The sequence below is a fragment of the Diabrotica virgifera genome, chromosome 5, assembly GCF_917563875.1.
Source record: "Diabrotica virgifera virgifera chromosome 5, PGI_DIABVI_V3a".
Taxonomy (NCBI): Eukaryota; Metazoa; Arthropoda; class Insecta; order Coleoptera; family Chrysomelidae; genus Diabrotica; species Diabrotica virgifera.
In genome coordinates, this window is record NC_065447.1 from 122,423,668 (window position 1) to 122,443,743 (window position 20,076).

Genomic DNA, 20,076 nt, shown 5'->3' on the forward strand with positions numbered 1-20,076 from the left:
TTGTCTCAGTGTCGGCATGGTGGAATTGCCTGTTAAGTTGAGGGGTAGATTTAGATTGATTGAGGCTATGGTGATTCCAGACTTACCGCACCTGTTAATTTTGGGAGCTGACTTCTGGCGTATTATGGGTATAGTTCCGGACTTGCGTAGGAAGGAGTGGTGTTTTTCTAGTGAACCGGTGCTAGTCAACTGTATCGACCAGATGAGTGGACAGACGCGACTTAGTTCTTTCGAAAAGAGCAGATTACAGTCAGTTATTGATAGGAATATAGTACTTATGGGAAACGAACTTGGTTGTACAAATGTGGCAGAGCATACGATTGTCACGAATAGTCAACCCATTAAACAACGCTATTACAGAGTCAACCCTGTTGTCCAGGAGCAAATTGATAAGGAGCTTAATGAGCTGTTGAAGTTAGGGATAGTTGAAGCTTCTAACAGCCCTTGGTCCTCGCCAATACTTTTGGTCAAGAAGAAAGATGGCTCTTATAGGTTTTGTGTTGACTACCGCAAATTAAACTCAGTGACAGTTAGAGACAGTTACCCATTGCCACAAGTTTCTGATACTTTGGATAAGCTTCGAAATGCCAACTATTTGTCAAGTCTTGATGTGAAATCGGCTTACTGGCAGGTGCCAATGGCCGAAACATCCAAGCAATTTACGGCATTTACAGTACCGAACCGTGGGCTTTTTCAATTCAAAAGGATGCCATTTGGTTTGCATAATGCCCCTGCTACCTGGCAGAGACTTATTGACAATGTGTTGGGTCATGATCTGGAACCACATGTCTTTGTATATCTTGATGATGTGGTTATAGTAAGTCAAAGTTTCGAACAACATCTGGCCATATTGGAGGAGGTGTTTCGGCGATTAAGGGAAGCTAACATCACGGTCAGCCTTGATAAGTGTCAGTTTTGTAGACCGCAGATGAAATACCTTGGGTACGTTATAGATCGGAATGGGTTACATGTTGATCCAGAAAAGGTCAGGGCAATGTTGGAGATAGCAACTCCAAATAACGCTACTGAAGTGCGTCGTATAGTTGGAACATTTTCGTGGTACCGAAAATTTGTACCAGATTTTTCAACCATTATTGCCCCAATAACAGCGCTGATAAAGAAAAAAGCAAAGTTTCTATGGACCGAAGAGTGTAGCAGATCTTTCAGGAAGATCAAGGAGTGTTTGGTAGCCGCACCAGTTTTAACATGTCCAGATTATACCAAGCCATTTACGGTTCAGACAGATGCGTCAGGTTATGGGATTGGAGCAGTACTAGTGCAACCGCATGAAGATGGTGATAGAGTGGTGTCTTATCTTAGCCGTTCCTTAACTCGTCAAGAGCGCAATTACACTACTACAGAGCGTGAATGTCTAGCTGTATTGTGGGCTATTGAAAAATTGCGCCCTTACTTAGAAGGTGTACCGTTCACGGTCATAACCGATCATTATAGTTTGCTTTGGCTGCAAAATTTGAAAGATCTGACTGGACGATTAGCACGATGGGCTGTAAGGCTACAGCAGTACGACTTCAAGGTAATCCATAGGAAGGGCAAAGAAAATATCGTACCAGATATGTTGTCCAGAGCTGTTCCAATCGTCGATTGCATAGAGACCGAAGTAGTTGATGAAACAAATTGTGACAAGTGGTATCAGAAAATGCTGATGAAGGTTCAAGGATGTCATAGTAAGTTTGGCAGTTGGAGAGTCGAAGGAGGTAAGCTGTGGAAACATGTGGCCAATGAGTATCCTGGGTTGTCATCCATTGATGAAAATTGGAGGCTGGTAGTACCCAAGAAAGATCGGCTTAACATAATCTTAGCAGCTCATGAACCTCCTACATCAGGGCATACTGGCGTGTTCAAGACTTATTCTAGAGTGGCTGAAAAGTATTACTGGCCTAAAATGAGGAATGACATAGCCAATGTTGTACGAAGATGTAAAACCTGCGCTGCTTACAAGCCGTCTCAGCAGAAGCCAACTGACAAAATGGTATCTCATCCTAAGGTTAACCGCCCTTGGGAAATGATCTCGATGGACTTGGTAGGTCCACTACCAAGGTCAAAGCAAGGCCATATATATATATTTTAAATGTTACTGATTACTTGAGTAAGTTTACCCTATTGTTTCCCTTGCGGAAAGCTACAGGTGATACGGTGGTGAAAAAGGTGGAAAATGAAGTTTTCTTGATATTTGGAGTGCCTAGGATTGTAATATGTGACAACGGTCCTCAATTTAGATCCACCCAGTTTGGAAAATTAATGCAGACTTATAAGTGTTATGTGAAATACAGTGCTGCTTATCACCCCAGGGCTAACCCAACAGAGAGGGTAAATCGAACATTTAAAACTATGTTGGCTATGTATGTGTCAGATAATCACCGAACTTCGGATGAGAACTTACATAAAATTGCTTGTGCTCTTAGAACATCCACTCATGAGACTACTAAACTAACACCATACTTTGTCAATTTTGGTCGGAATATGAAATTGTCTGGACAAGATTATGCTGCTCTCACTGGGATAAATGACGAAGATGGAACTCAGACCGGGGATCTATCCAGAAATGAGTCATTTAGAAAAATGTTTTTGGATGTTAGGAATCGTCTGGAAGTTGCTGGGAATAAGAGTTGCGATAGATATAACTTGCGTTGTCGTCATGTCGAGTACCTTTCAAACCAACTTGTCTGGAGGAGGAATTATGCCCAGTCTGACGCTGCAAAATATTTTTCGCATAAACTAGCCCCTAAATTTATAGGCCCCTTTTGTGTGAAGAAACGGATATCACCGTGGACTATGAGTTATGTGACGACAAGGGCAATAGCAAAGGTGTGTGGCATGCGAAAGATCTTAAACCGGGACCGACTGAGGAGTAGTATATTCGCATTCGTTATGTCTTCCATCATCATCCCGTGTAACACACCGGGTGGTGTTATGTTTATTATTTTTTTTGTTATTGTTCTTTTTTCTTTTCCTTTGGCGGAAAAGAAGGATGACTGTAATCGAGTGAATGGTCAACCTTGAAATGTGTCTGGGTATCGTGGCTGAATGATTGTAGTTGTGATCAGATGTGCAATGTGACGCTGCGCTGATTTGTTTTTTTTTACTCTTTTAGAAATTTACTACGTAAATTTCTTGAAGTAGAGGGGGGATTTGTTACAGTCAAAATTACTGATTAACTTTTAATCATCTCAGGTACACGATTTAAGTATTTATAAGCTAGAACATTCGTTGTAATAAAAACAATTTCATCAATTTGATTAAATATAAATAGCGTAAATTCATTAATTCGATTTGTAGGTATGTATTTTATGTTTTTTTATTGTCATTGAAATTGGTCATTTACTCTATAGCTGACGTTTGTTTGATTCTAGTTGAATACATAGCGTTGACAATTCTTCCTTTTCGGATTCAATATGGTACCGCTTCGGGATATCGTATTTTTGTTCGTTTTATGTTTTGACAGACTTTTAAATCTGTCAAATCAAAGTTCTATTTTTAAAAGAAGAATGTGACTTAGTTGGTCACTTAGCAGCTTGTAAAATCGGAATTGTTGATTTGAACGTCACCGCCGAATTTTTTTAAACGTCTGATTTTTTTTGAAAATAAGGATTTATCTGATCCATCCATTAATTTGGGATCTATAAATCAGACTTTCGCATAAACTAGTAATTATTGGAGTTAGCAAAATTGATTTTGAAGATATATTACTAGTTTAGTCCAATTTTTGGGATAAAATACGGCTGTGGTGTCATTTCTTCGATTTGGTAAGTGATATTTGCGTATTGGGTGATCGATTATGTGTGACAACGAGTAAATTGTTCTAGATACGAATGAATGTTTGGTTTGAGGCCAGAAAACGGGTTTCTGTATCGAAGTTGTACTGAAGACACGTGATCCTCTGAAAGCTGGAAGACCCCATCGATTTTGGGTAAGTTATGCTATATTACATCCCACCTCGGGGGGCTTAAGGGGTACTTGTGAATTTTAATAGTGGGATTAATGCTTGTTTTGTTTTAGGGTTTTTCCACGTGGTTTTTATTTTGGGGTTTGAATCTCAATAACTGGATTTCAGATGAGTTACTTTAATGATTTTGATTTGTAACCATTTAATTTGCTGATCTTTTTTTTTTAATCTGTAGAATTTGATAATTTAGGTTGCGGTAATTTATTTGTATATTTTATTTGTTGAATTCAGGTATCTTCATTAGGTTGTTTTTTTTTTAATTTATTAGTATTTCCTTTTATAATTTCTTATGTACACGGCTCTTGATCGGATAGTCAATTGTTTATTTTCCGCTACGCGTACTCGACCTTACCATTCGCAGAGCTCTACGATTGCGTCTCGAGATTTATAAATTGCATTTTTTTTTATATACGTTTATATATTTTTTTTGTTGCTACCCATATTTAGGTAATTTACCCAGTGATCAGGGGTCGTTGTTTGGTTCAGTTTGGTTAGTTTTAGTAGTTAGCTTAGTGTCATTTTTAAAAAGTGTTCAATATATTATGTGTTCAATTAAAGTGTCAAAGGTGTAGTATTATTCCGATTCTTTTGGCAAATTCGGGAATTTAGGTACACTGGATTGGTGTTTGTGGCATTAATTTGTCTGGCGCCCTTTTAACAACAAAATAGTAAACTGTATAAAAGCTAGCCCGCAACACCTGTGCTCTCACCTCCAACGAATTTTGTGTTGCGTTGTGAGGTGGTGGCATGTGATGTGTGTGATGTGTGTGATGTGTGTGTGATGTGTGTGTGATGTGTGTGTGATGTGTGTGTGATGTGTGTGTGATGTGTGTGTGATGTGTGTGTGATGTGTGTGTGATGTGTGTGTGATGTGTGTGTGATGTGTGTGTGATGTGTGTGTGATGTGTGTGTGATGTGTGTGTGATGTGTGTGTGATGTGTGTGTGATGTGTGTGTGATGTGTGTGTGATGTGTGTGTGATGTGTGTGTGATGTGTGTGTGATGTGTGTGTGATGTGTGTGTGATGTGTGTGTGATGTGTGTGTGATGTGTGTGTGATGTGTGTGTGATGTGTGTGTGATGTGTGTGTGATGTGTGTGTGATGTGTGTGTGATGTGTGTGTGATGTGTGTGTGATGTGTGTGTGATGTGTGTGTGATGTGTGTGTGATGTGTGTGTGATGTGTGTGTGATGTGTGTGTGATGTGTGTGTGATGTGTGTGTGATGTGTGTGTGATGTGTGTGTGATGTGTGTGTGATGTGTGTGTGATGTGTGTGTGATGTGTGTGTGATGTGTGTGTGATGTGTGTGTGATGTGTGTGTGATGTGTGTGTGATGTGTGTGTGATGTGTGTGTGATGTGTGTGTGATGTGTGTGTGATGTGTGTGTGATGTGTGTGTGATGTGTGTGTGATGTGTGTGTGATGTGTGTGTGATGTGTGTGTGATGTGTGTGTGATGTGTGTGTGATGTGTGTGTGATGTGTGTGTGATGTGTGTGTGATGTGTGTGTGATGTGTGTGTGATGTGTGTGTGATGTGTGTGTGATGTGTGTGTGATGTGTGTGTGATGTGTGTGTGATGTGTGTGTGATGTGTGTGTGATGTGTGTGTGATGTGTGTGTGATGTGTGTGTGATGTGTGTGTGATGTGTGTGTGATGTGTGTGTGATGTGTGTGTGATGTGTGTGTGATGTGTGTGTGATGTGTGTGTGATGTGTGTGTGATGTGTGTGTGATGTGTGTGTGATGTGTGTGTGATGTGTGTGTGATGTGTGTGTGATGTGTGTGTGATGTGTGTGTGATGTGTGTGTGATGTGTGTGTGATGTGTGTGTGATGTGTGTGTGATGTGTGTGTGATGTGTGTGTGATGTGTGTGTGATGTGTGTGTGATGTGTGTGTGATGTGTGTGTGATGTGTGTGTGATGTGTGTGTGATGTGTGTGTGATGTGTGTGTGATGTGTGTGTGATGTGTGTGTGATGTGTGTGTGATGTGTGTGTGATGTGTGTGTGATGTGTGTGTGATGTGTGTGTGATGTGTGTGTGATGTGTGTGTGATGTGTGTGTGATGTGTGTGTGATGTGTGTGTGATGTGTGTGTGATGTGTGTGTGATGTGTGTGTGATGTGTGTGTGATGTGTGTGTGATGTGTGTGTGATGTGTGTGTGATGTGTGTGTGATGTGTGTGTGATGTGTGTGTGATGTGTGTGTGATGTGTGTGTGATGTGTGTGTGATGTGTGTGTGATGTGTGTGTGATGTGTTGTGATGTGTGTGTGATGTGTGTGATGTGTGTGTGATGTGTGTGATGTGTGTGATGTGTGTGATGTGTGTGATGTGTGTGATGTGTGTGATGTGTGTGATGTGTGTGATGTGTGTGATGTGTGTGATGTGTGTGATGTGTGTGATGTGTGTGATGTGTGTGATGTGTGTGATGTGTGTGATGTGTGTGATGTGTGTGATGTGTGTGATGTGTGTGATGTGTGTGATGTGTGTGATGTGTGTGATGTGTGTGATGTGTGTGATGTGTGTGATGTGTGTGATGTGTGTGATGTGTGTGATGTGTGTGATGTGTGTGATGTGTGTGTGTGTGTGTGTGTGTGTGTGTGTGTGTGTGTGTGTGTGTGTGTGTGTGTGTGTGTGTGTGTGTGTGTGTGTGTGTGTGTGTGTGTGTGTGTGTGTGTGTGTGTGTGTGTGTGTGTGTGTGTGTGTGTGTGTGTGTGTGTGTGTGTGTGTGTGTGTGTGTGTGTGTGTGTGTGTGTGTGTGTGTGTGTGTGTGTGTGTGTGTGTGTGTGTGTGTGTGTGTGTGTGTGTGTGTGTGTGTGTGTGTGTGTGTGTGTGTGTGTGTGTGTGTGTGTGTGTGTGTGTGTGTGTGTGTGTGTGTGTGTGTGTGTGTGTGTGTGTGTGTGTGTGTGTGTGTGTGTGTGTGTGTGTGTGTGTGTGTGTGTGTGTGTGTGTGTGTGTGTGTGTGTGTGTGTGTGTGTGTGTGTGTGTGTGTGTGTGTGTGTGTGTGTGTGTGTGTGATGTGTGTGATGTGTGTGTGTGTGATGTGTGTGATGTGTGTGATGTGTGTGATGTGTGTGATGTGTGTGATGTGTGTGATGTGTGTGATGTGTGTGATGTGTGTGATGTGTGTGATGTGTGTGATGTGTGTGATGTGTGTGATGTGTGTGATGTGTGTGATGTGTGTGATGTGTGTGATGTGTGTGATGTGTGTGATGTGTGTGATGTGTGTGATGTGTGTGATGTGTGTGATGTGTGTGATGTGTGTGATGTGTGTGATGTGTGTGATGTGTGTGATGTGTGTGATGTGTGTGATGTGTGTGATGTGTGTGATGTGTGTGATGTGTGTGATGTGTGTGATGTGTGTGATGTGTGTGATGTGTGTGATGTGTGTGATGTGTGTGATGTGTGTGATGTGTGTGATGTGTGTGATGTGTGTGATGTGTGTGATGTGTGTGATGTGTGTGATGTGTGTGATGTGTGTGATGTGTGTGATGTGTGTGATGTGTGTGTGTGTGTGTGTGTGTGTGTGTGTGTGTGTGTGTGTGTGTGTGTGTGTGTGTGTGTGTGTGTGTGTGTGTGTGTGTGTGTGTGTGTGTGTGTGTGTGTGTGTGTGTGTGTGTGTGTGTGTGTGTGTGTGTGTGTGTGTGTGTGTGTGTGTGTGTGTGTGTGTGTGTGTGTGTGTGTGTGTGTGTGTGTGTGTGTGTGTGTGTGTGTGTGTGTGTGTGTGTGTGTGTGTGTGTGTGTGTGTGTGTGTGTGTGTGTGTGTGTGTGTGTGTGTGTGTGTGTGTGTGTGTGTGTGTGTGTGTGTGTGTGTGTGTGTGTGTGTGTGTGTGTGTGTGTGTGTGTGTGTGTGTGTGTGTGTGTGTGTGTGTGTGTGTGTGTGTGTGTGTGTGTGTGTGTGTGTGTGTGTGTGTGTGTGTGTGTGTGTGTGTGTGTGTGTGTGTGTGTGTGTGTGTGTGTGTGTGTGTGTGTGTGTGTGTGTGTGTGTGTGTGTGTGTGTGTGTGTGTGTGTGTGTGTGTGTGTGTGTGTGTGTGTGTGTGTGTGTGTGTGTGTGTGTGTGTGTGTGTGTGTGTGTGTGTGTGTGTGTGTGTGTGTGTGTGTGTGTGTGTGTGTGTGTGTGTGTGTGTGTGTGTGTGTGTGTGTGTGTGTGTGTGTGTGTGTGTGTGTGTGTGTGTGTGTGTGTGTGTGTGTGTGTGTGTGTGTGTGTGTGTGTGTGTGTGTGTGTGTGTGTGTGTGTGTGTGTGTGTGTGTGTGTGTGTGTGTGTGTGTGTGTGTGGTGCAAATCTTAAACGTGTTATACGGTGTGCACTCGTTAACAGTGGAGCAGTAAAAGGCATTCTGGCTCTGATTCCAAATTCTCTTAATCTGTTTCTAAACGAATTGGCACTTTACAAACCGAATATTACGGACCACGGGCTCTTGAAAGGTCATTTAGCAGTTTTCTAGCTGTAACATGATGTGTACTCAAAGTCTGCAGGTGTAAATAACGTTCATCTGCGATGTTCGTGCACCTGGGAAGCCCTGAAACTGGTCTTCTTGTGTATCCTCCACTTTCTGTATACCTTCTTAAAGCAATTGAAACGCTGCATTGTGGATTTCCATAACATCAACAAGATATTGCTGCGATCGACCATCTCCAATTAAAGCTATAATTTGAGCTGCTTGTTCTGACGTTATATTACTCATTTTTTGTAAGAACTCACCTCCTCATTGAAAATTCTCAACCTCAAATTCTCGAACACAAATGTCCAAAATAAGTATTCTCTTTTAACAACTTTTTTTTTGGCAAAAACACGCTTTAACTTGAAATGTTATGGGTTTGCAGACACCTAAAGAAGACGATAGACGAGTATTATAACATTCTGCTAAAAGTTAAAAATTATTTTTAAACTTATTTTTATAACATGCAGCAATATTCCGTTAATCCAGTAAATATGAATAGCATATGCATTTAGAAAAAAACCCACAAATATGCTACATGTTTATGCACATGCATTTTGCATATTATCCAGGCTTTAATTATATCTTAATTAATTATAGGAAACTTTTTTGCCTTCTAAAAATTTAACAAGTTCTAGTTGTATTTTGGATGTTTTGATTGTTTCATTTTCAGACGATTGATACTGCATGATGAGATTAGTTTCTTGTGTCTTGTTTAGGTGAATACTCTGGTTTATTGAAATCGAAACATAAGATTTAGGTTATGTTATTAAAAGATAAACAATTGTATGTGGTAAATAAAATTAATTATTAAAATTCAGTACTGCAAGCAAAATACAATTAATTAAATATACTTTAATATAATAATTACATATATCATATCAATATTGTGAGCAACATATAATTTTTCTTCTTTAATAACAGTAGGTATGAAATATACGTCAATTTGACAATTTCAATTGACAATATGAATTATTTAAGAAAATTGCAAGATTTCTCCGCTATTCGCGCAAGATCGTTTCTCGTATCACCTTCAAGTACTTGCACACCGCGAATAGGGAAAGGTAAGAGGCGGAAGGAGTATAGGAAGAAGGAGAGTATCATGGTTGAAGAATTTAAGGGACTGGTTTAAATGCAGTTCTATAGAACTCTTCAGAGCAGACGTAGATTTTAGTTATTAACTGCAAACACACAAAAACTTCTGAATATTGTAATACATTACTTTATCAACGGAGACAGTGTATTCTTGATGCAACACAGAGCAACAATATACCCCGTCAGAACAATGCTCATAGGCAAAAGTTGGGTTCTGAGACAGCAAAATTAATTCATTAGGATTTTGATTTTACAAATTTACGTAAAAGGAAATCAACGATATATTTACCTTATTAGAATCTTCTTTCATCAAGTAAGTTCCTGCTGACACTTCCCTAATTTCCACCTTTCCTTTTAAAGAATCCAAATCTTCTAAACCTAATTCTTTGACAAATGCTTCGGTTGCTACTTCTATTAATTCTTCGTCATTAATATCCGGGTTTTGTATTGACAGCCTCTTTTTTGGTATGGAACCACAATCCGATACCTAAAATAGAATTGTTATTAATGAACCGCCATTGCCAGATATTTTGATTGATTGAATAAAAGCCAAAAATTATTTTAACAATCCATTCTCTTGTATAAATAGTTTATTTTATTATAAGGTTTGTTCCAACACGACCGAGAACCGTCACGAAACGGTAACGCTCCTGCGCGGTAAAGAAAATCCGTTCCAACAAAAATATGATCGTCATCGGATCGTCCTTCCCACTGTTCCAACAAGAATTGTGATCTTTCGGTGACGGTTTCGTGATGATCATTTCAGTAATCGGGCAAATGCATAATGTGCTGGTTGAACTGACTTGAGCACTAGGATTTAATTCTTTAAATTTTTTTAGCCTTTGATCGACTAAAAGCACACAAGCTGTCACCAACAAAAATGACAAATATATGATTACCGTCATGGGACGATAACTGGGCGATACAATTACGAACATGAGCACAACAAACGGTACAAGTAGTTTCGTGACGGTTTCTGGGCCGTCCAAAAGTTCATGTTGGAACAAACCTATAGTCAACTCGAAATATAAAATATTATAAATATATACAGGGTAGGTTAAAGCAAACAGTCCACCTCGATATTTGGCAGTAATTATTAGATTTTAAGGAAATTACGAAAGAGGTTGATTTTTGTTCTAAGGGGGACACATTTTTACAATACATGCATCTCCTATTTTGTCAACCCCCTCCCTTCCACGTCCCCATCCCCTTATTTTTAAATAGCTAATATACCAGGTGCGGCACATCATGAGAAAGTCATTTAGATATAGTATTCAGACATAACGACGGTTCAAGATTTTTTTAGATATTTGCACCGTCTTGCAAAAAAATTGTTAATTCATTTGAAGTACATCACCTCTTAAAAATGAAACGTAACACCTATGGTTTGCTAATATGTCATTTTTTTCTGCCACATCAAAAGTATATGTGACGTGACAGGAAAAATTATATGTTAGCAAACCATAGACGTTACGTTCCTTTTTTAATAGGTGTTGTACTTTAAATATAATGAGTTTTTTTTGCAAAAACGGTGCAAATATCGAAAAAAAATCGTGATTTTTATGTCAAAACAATCATTATGTCTGAATTCCATTTCAATGCGTTTCTAATGATGTGCCGCCCATGGTATATTCCCTATTTAAAAATAAGGGGTTGGGAAGTGGAAGGGAGGGAGTTGACAAATGGCAGATATATGTATTGTAAAAATGTGTCCCCCTTAGAACAAAAATCGACCTATTTCGTCGTTTCCTTTTTTTTTTTATTATCAGCATCAACCACTTTGGGTTATTAACTGTACTGTCATTGATACACGGTTACTTAAATCTAATAGCATTTTGATTATTACATAAGTTCACATTTAGGTAACAATATCATAATTTACAAATTAAGAATGGGGTTTACAAAATGTTAACAGTGGTTATAGTTTGTTTAAAACATTAATGTCTTTCAAATAATTAAACAAATGTGTAAACTTACAGTGTGATCCTAAGACTGCTTTTATATTGAGAGGTATGGAGCGTTTTTGTCTTTCATTAATATATTTAGGACACTCTATTAATATATGTGTTACATTGGAGTCGCAATTACACAGGTCACAAATATTGCGATTTGATTTAGATATTAGGTAGCTGTGAGTAAGTCTGCTATGCCCTATGCGTAAACGATTTAGCTTCACAAACAGCTGGCGATTTAGGTCTATCTCACACCAAGGTTCAATTGAGGGCTTTATTGTGTGTAGAGATGATTGTGGAAGATTCCATTCGTTTTCCCATTTGTTTAACACTTTTTCTTTAAGGAATGGTTTGTAATCGGAAACAGGCACTAAGTTCACTAACACTGAAGACGCACTGTGTATTGCTTCTCTGGCATGGAAATCTGCTTTTTCGTTTCCTTGAAGTCCAATGTGTGATGGAACCCATATAAAGCTTACTTGCTGCATCGTGTTCTTCAGTAAATGTAATTGTTCTTTTATTAAAATACTTATAGGATTACTTGTATATAACTGTTCTATCGTATGTAATGCACTGAGAGAGTCGGTAATTATGACAGATTTTGGAATTTTTTGAGTACGACTGTGAATGAGGGCTTGCAAAATTGAATATAGTTCTCCAGAGTAAATACTGCAAGTGGAAGATAATTTAAATTGTAATATAGTGTTTGAATCTACAACTGCCGATCCCACACCATCAGCAGTTTTAGATGAATCTGTATAAATATAACAATGATCTGGGAAAGAAGCAGGTATGTTGAGAAAAGATTGAATAATTGTTGCATGGGGGGTATCAAGCTTATTGTATTTAGAAAGAGTTAGATCACATATTGCAGGAGGAAAGGTCCAGGGGTGAGGAGTAACTGTATTTGTCTGATTAAAAAATTTTGGGAATTGAATATTATGGAGAGAGAGATATCTTCTGATTCTCTCGTAAAAGGGGGGGTTCGTTCTTTTTTTATTTACATAAGTTTCTTTGAAACGTTCTGCAACAGTGTGGTGGAAAGTGGGATGCGATTTTATTGCATATATGGATGATGCGTAGGTTAATGACAAGTACATTCTTCGGAAATTTAAAGGTGGTTCTCCGGTTAAACATTGTAAACTATTAAACATGTCGTTTCCTTTCTATCTTTTTTTCTCCCCTTCCTTATACCCTTTCAGGTGTCGGATTTGGGTTTAGTTTAGCTATATAGTCACCCATTTCTTCCATTATTTTCTGTCTTGTGCTATTAGTTTCATTTCTTCAAGCGCTTTCTGTTTTCCCGCATCTACTATTTGCTGTATCCATTTTTCCTCGGTCTGCCTTTTCTTTTTTGTAATAATCCTTGATTCGTGAATTTTCCTTGTTAGTCTACTAGGTTTCATTCTCATCAGATATCCATACCAGTTTGTCTCTTTATTATTTTATTCATTATTGGTTCCTGTTTGGTTATCCCTCTTATTGCCTCATTTCTTATTCTATCTCATTGGTCTTTCCGGCTATAGCTCGTAGATGTCTCATCTCAATTGTATTTATCCTATTATGCTTTTTCTGTAAAGTCCAATTTTCGCTCGTATACAGTATCGTCGGTATCACAATCGTATTATATATTTTCATTTTTGTTTCGTGGGACAATTCTTTTTCCTCAGAACTGGCACCAGTGCGTAGTACAGTTTGTTTGATTTTTTAGTTCTGTTAGTTATTTCGAGGTCTATGTTCCCATCATTGGTAATTATACTTCCAAGATAATCATATGCGGTAACTATTTCCAGTTGAGTCTTTTTGCATTTTATATTTACTTCAATTTCTTCCTTTTCGCCGATGACCATTATTTTACTTTTCTCGATGATTATTTTAAATTTTTAATTTCTCCTTTTCTTCTGTCCATATGTTTATAAGTTTTTGCATTTTTGTCACGGAATCTGCTATAGGACTATGTCATCCGCATATAATACGGCTTCTATTTTTATTGGTTGTAATCTCGTCATTGCCGTCATTTCCTTAAAATCCAATAGCTACTGCCAAATATCGAGGTGGACTGTTTTCTTTTGCCCACCCCGTATTATACCCGTAGACGGTCGTTACTGATTTCAAATCCAGTTTTTAAGAGCTGAAGAAATTAAGCTATCACGAAAGTGATATTCTTAACTAAATAATGTTTCAAATACATGCAAAATAATGAACTTGTTAGATTTCTTCTTTCATATCCTTTGAATATTTTTTATCGTGAACTATTTTAACTGTACAAGTCTGTGTAGACAAGTTTATTTCAATATCCCTATTCAGTAGTAAAATTTCTAATTTGCAAAGCTGGAGTTTGATCAGACGATATATGGGGTGTCCCAAAAGTAGCGGGACGGTCGAATAGCTCGCGAAATATACATCTGATCAAAAAACTGAACAATCCGTTTTCAATATTTTTTAAAAATCTATCGAATGACGCCAAACACGACACCCCCTCCACACCCTGGAGGTGAGGTGGGGGGTAACTTTAAAATCGTAAATAGGAACCCACATTTTTTATTGCATATTTGGATTGCTTAGGCAAAAATAAGTAACTTTTATTCGAGACATTTTTTCGAATTGTGGATAGCTGGCGCTATAATCGGAAAAAAGCATGTATCCTGATACCCTAGGTAAATTATAGAAACGGTCTAATATCTCGAGAAATATACTTCCAAATGATAGGAACCCCTATTTTTTATTGCAGAGTTGAATACCTCATAAAAAGTAAGTAATATTTATTCGAGACATTTTTTAGATTTGTTGATATATGGCGCTAATAAATCGTATTTTTCCAATTACAGCGCCATCTATCACGAATTCTAAAAAATGTCTCGAATGAATATTCCTTTTTTTTTTTATAAGGAATCCAAATCTGCAATAAAGAACGGGGTTCCTAATTAAGATTTTAAAGTTACCCTCAACCCACCTCCATGGGATGGAGTGGGGGGATCGTGTTTAGTGTTATTCGATAGGTTTTTGAAATATATTAAACACGTTTTTTTTGGTTTTTCATTCTGAAGTGTATTTCTCGAAATATTAGATCGTTTCGATTAGAATCTTTTCCGATTATAGCGCCATCTATCCACAATTCGACAAAATGTCTCGAATAAAAGTTACTATTTTTACGTAAGGAATCCAAATCTGCAATAAAAAATGGAGATTCCCATTTAAGATTTTAAAGTTACTCCCCATCCCACCTCCAGGGAGTGGAGTGGAAGTGCCGTGTTTGGTATAATTCGATAGATTTTTGAAAAATATTGAACACGTATTTTTCAGTTTTTCGATCTGATGTTCATTTTGCGAAATATTCGACAGTCCCGCTACTTTTGGGAGACCCTGTATATCTGAAGGCGGCTTTGAAGGTAATAAAAGTTACGACAATAATTAAAGACTAAGAGCCGGGATAGGTGAAATTTACTAATCATTTTAGGCACCATAAAAGTATATAACTTAAATAGTAGAACCTAAAAGAAAACGTATGAGCTCTATGCCGTCACTTTTAAGTGGCACATGCGTCGACAGTGGTGCATCAAACTTTCCACTTTTCGACGGGATAAATTAATTAAAGGGTACCATCCCTAACTCACAGAATTATTTTTTTTTCATTTTTTTTAAGTTCTGTGTGATTAAAGAATAAGACTCAGAGCAATTTTAACCCACCTTTCCCCTCTCCACATCAACAAAAACGTCATATTTCGTTTTTATTTTTTTTAGGTGGGATGCAATCAATTTTAAAATTTCAGAAAATTCACACACATAGGCTTTTGCAAAACACGTCTATTTTATAGATCCGCAGGTTGAGTATACAGAGTTATTGACTATATTTGACTATATTTGACCCCCCTGTAAACTGCTTTATTTACAGAATTAGAAAAAAATGTAAAATACAAAAGTTATTCGATTTTTAAATTATGATTTTTTGACATATATATCATACTAGTCACGTCATCCATCTGGGCGTGATGACGTAATCCACTATTTTTTTTAAATGAGAATAGGGGTAATGTGCTAGCTCATTTGAAAGGTTATTCAATTCTCTATTCAGTAATATAAACATTAAGATAATTATTTATACAGGATGTCCAAGAAAAAATTTTTTGAATTAAATTAATTGACACAAAAAGAAGAATGTATGTAATTTATTTCATTCAAAATATCTTCTACTGCTGTTAGAAAACAGAAATAAAAGTTTATTGCACAAATAAACATTGCTTTTTGCTTAAATTCAATGTTCAAACTGCCAAGAGGCAGATGGGTGGCAGCTGCAAATGGAGCAGAGGTGAAAATTGAATTTAAGTGAACAGTAATGTTTATTTGTCCAATAAACAATTATCTGTTTTCTGACAGCAGTAGAATGTATTTTGAATTAAATAAATTACATACATTCTTCTTTTTGTGTCAATTAATTTAATTAACAAAATTTTTTGGACACCCTATATAAATAATCATGTTAATGTTTATATTACTGAATAGGGAATTGAATAACCTTTAAAATGACCTAGCACATGACCCCTATTCTCATTTAAAAAGAATAGTCGATTACGTCATCACGCCCAGATGGATGACGTCACTGGTATGATATACAGTATGTCCCTGTAAGTTGTATCCATATGGAAAACTTTTTTATTATTAATTTTACGAAAAAAAGTTATTCTTTATAAAAAGCTCTGCATGGTCCAAAACCTAAGATTTAATCATAAAATATCACATTTTTTGAATATTATACGAGGTATGTCAAAAAGTTTGAATTTCACTCAAGAGTAAAGTAGTTTTATTTTTCGTAATATTGGAAATTGCTATTATGAAAAGTTGTTTGGAATTAAAAACTATATTCTAATATGCAATTACATCCTTCTAATTGAAAAAGTTTTTTTTTTTTGAGAAATTATGGATAATACGAGGTATGTCAAAAAGTATGAATTTCACTCAAGAGTAAAGTAGTTTTATTTTTCGTAATATTGGAAATTGCTATTATGAAAAGTTGTTTGGAATTAAAAACTATATTCTAATATGCAATTACATCCTTCTAATTGAAAAAGTTTTTTTTTTGAGAAATTATGGATAACCATCATTATTTTTTCAGTTGTTTCAATTCTGATAACTCTTTTATTATTAATTTTACGAATAAAAGTGATTCTTAATAAAAAGTTCTGGATAGTCTAAAACTTAAAATACAACCATCTTATATTAAATTTTATCAATTTTATACGAGATATGTCAAAAAAGGTAAATTTAGATCAAAAGTAAAGTACCTTTATAGTTCAGAATATTTCAATTAGAAGGATGTAATTACGTACTGAAACATAGTTTTTAATTCTAAATAACTTTTCATAATAACAATTTTCGATATTGTGAAAAATAAACGTATTTTACTCTAGAGCGAAATTCATATTTTTTGACATACCTCGTATAAAATTGATAAAATTTGACAAAAGATGGTTGTATTTTAGGTTTTAGACCATGCAGAACTTTTTATTAAGAATCACTTTTTTTCGTCAAATTAATAATAAAAGAGTTATCTGAATTAAAATAACTGAAAATAATGATAGTCATCCATATTTTTCAAAAACAAAAAATTTCAATTAGAAGGATGTAATTGTATACTAGAATACAGTTTTTAATTCCAAACAACTTTTCATAATAGCAATTTTCAATATTGTGAAAAATAAAGCTACTTTACTCTTGAGTGAAATTCAAACTTTTTGACATACCTCGTATAATATTCAAAAAATTTGATATTTGATGGTTAAATCTTAGGTTTTGGACCATGCAGAGCGTTTTTATAAAGAATAACTTTTTTTCGTAAAATTAATAATAAAAAAGTTTTCCATATGGATACAACTTACAGGGACATACTGTATATGTCAAAAAATCATAATTTAAAGATCAAATAACTTTTGTATTTTATATTTTTTTCTAATTTTGTAAATAAAGCAGTTTACAGGGGGGTCAAAATATAGTGAAAAACCCTGTACATAACCTATTTGGAAGAAAGCGTATACCTAACTTTTTTTTAGAGATGACTACAGGTGTATTATTTTATTTTGTGTATTTTATCAAACACTATATTTCTATTTTTTTCATATTTTTCTGTAAGGTTCGCCACCTCAGGTAAACTGAAAAACTGTTTTTTATGGGGCTTCTGGGGATTAGATTTATAGACTTCAAAATAGATCAAATCAAGGCTTTTTTTTATAGGTTATACGTAAATTGAAGTAACTGACTCCTTTAGAATATTTAAAAAGGGAAGAAATACGTTCAAACCCCCAACACCCCCTAAAAAACAGTTTTTCGGATTTTTGAAGGTGTCGAACCTTACGGAAAAATCTGAAAAAAAATTAGAAATATAGTGTTGGATAAAATACATAAAATAAAATAAACCTGCAGACCATCTCTAAAAAAAAGTTATACGCTTTATGCTAAAAAAACTGTTTTTGAGGTTATGTAGGTACACTCAACCTACGGGTTTATAAAAAATAGACGTGTTTTGTAAAAGCATCAACTATGCGTGTGAATTGTTTGAAATCTTAAAATTGATTGCATTCTACCTAAAAAAACGAAAAATGACGTTTTTAATGGTGGGTAGAGGGGAAAGAGGTTAGTGGGGTTAAAATTGATGGGCTAAGTCTTATTTTTTAAACATACAAATAAATGAAAAAAAATTAATTCCGTGAGTTAGGGAGGGTAGGTACCCATTAATTTATTTATCCCGTCCATAAGAGAAAAGTTTGATTTTATATCGGCGACCCATGTGCCACTGAAAGTTGACGGCATAATGCTAATACGTTTTCTTTTAGGTTCTACTATTTAAGATATAGACTCTTCATCATCATCATGGCGGCAATATCATGGCATCCACACTCCTAGCGGAGTGATTGCCGCCATCTTTGGGCTCTTCCGATTCGTTTGTCGCGGTGAATCAATCCGCATTAACATTTTGGTTTTACAATTGGTTGTGTGACTTGGCATCCTCTACAATTTTTCTCCATTAGTTCCTGTTTTTGCTTATGGTTGCCCATTCTCTGACTCCCATCTTCTTAAGGTCCTCGACTATCTGGTTCTCCCATCTAGTTTTGGGTCTTCCTCGTGGTCTGCCTGATACAGGTCTCCATTTGGAAATTTTCTTGATGATGGCTTCTGGATTTCTCCTTTCTATATGTGCCATCCATCTGAGTCTCTGTGCCTTGATAAATCTGATGATGTCTTCTCCTTTCAGAAGTCCTCTTACTTCGTGGTTCATGAGTTTTCTAAATTCATTATTACCTAAATCCAGTGGGCCTGCTATCCTCCGAATTATTTTCCTCTCTAGGATCCTCAATATTTCTTCCTCTTTCTGGGTCAGACACATTACCTCAGCACCATATGTGATTACTGGTCTAATTGCTGCTTTGTAAATCTTCAGTTTAGTATTAAGCTTCTTGTAGTAAGCTTATTGTATTTCCAGTAGGCTGTTTCCTGCCTGGATTCTTTCACTGATTACGATGCTTCTATCATTAGTTCCATTAACTGAGACTCTAAGATATTTAAAGTGTTCTACCTTTTCAAACTTATATTCACCAATATTTAAACTTTATCACATTATCTGGATTTTTTCTTGAGCATATTAGGTATTTTGTTTTGTTTTGATTTATTTCTAAACCCCTTTTGGATGCTTCCTTGCATAACTTCGTAAATTCTTCCTTTAAACTGTTCAGGTTTCTGCTAATTAATGCTATGTCGTCAGCATACGCCACAAGTTGCGACATCGATGTTATAATTGTACCTTTTATTTCTGTAGCTCTTATTGTTCCTTCTATTGTGACATTGAATAATGACGTTGATAGAGAGTCACCTTGTCGTACTCCACTTGCTATTTCTATATTTTTGGTGATACCGTTATCTGTAATTATTGCTGCCGTCGATCCTTCCATTGTCATTTTCGTAAGTTTTGTAAGTTTCATTGGTATATCTAGGTTCTTCATGTCTTCTATTAGGTCGGGTCTTGTTAAGCTGTCAAAGGCTTGCTTGAAATCTATGAAAAGGATGTGTAAGTCGATATCATGTTCGTAGCATTTCTCAATTGACTGTGTGATTATGTGAACTGAGTCTATTGTTGACCTTCCCTCTCTAAATCCGTGCTGGTAGTCTCCTATTATAGTTTCAATGTACTTTGAGAGTTTTTGTCTGATTAGTGCTGTCAATATCTTGTAGCAGCTATTTAACAGTGTTACTCCTCTATAGTTGTTGCCTTTTGTAGTGTCCCCTTTCTTTAGAATCGGAAATATCCATCCAGTTTTCCATTCTTCGGGCATTCTTTCTTCTTCCCAAAGTCTTAGTATTAGCTCGTATATTTTCCGTTGTAGTTCTTCTCCGCCTCGTTTTATTAGCTCGTTTGGGATTTCATCTGGGCCTGCTGCTTTCTTTTGTTTTAGGTTTCTTATCACACGTAAAAAGTCCTCATATGACGGTTCTTCGATTTCGATTTCATCATCAAGGTCTGTATCCTCTGTATATTCGAGAGAACTTTCTCTCGCCTTAAATAACTCTTCGTAGTATTTCTCCCATACTTTGGCATCAATCTTAACTGTTGGTTTCTTCTTATTTTGTGATTTTATATATTTGTAAA

General features: G+C 36.6%; 1 protein-coding gene across 7 annotated transcripts in view; it reads right to left on the reverse strand.

Annotated features, from left to right (window-relative positions):
* LOC126884349 (neuropathy target esterase sws) overlaps positions 1 to 20,076 on the reverse strand; it is a 1,280,173-nt gene that overhangs the window by 852,317 nt on the left and 407,780 nt on the right. For all 7 annotated transcript variants that reach the window (XM_050650280.1, XM_050650276.1, XM_050650273.1 and 4 more), the window contains one exon: positions 9,782 to 9,979. In XM_050650280.1, coding sequence (XP_050506237.1) covers positions 9,782 to 9,979 — 198 coding nt within the window. The remainder of the gene's footprint in view (positions 1 to 9,781; positions 9,980 to 20,076) is intronic.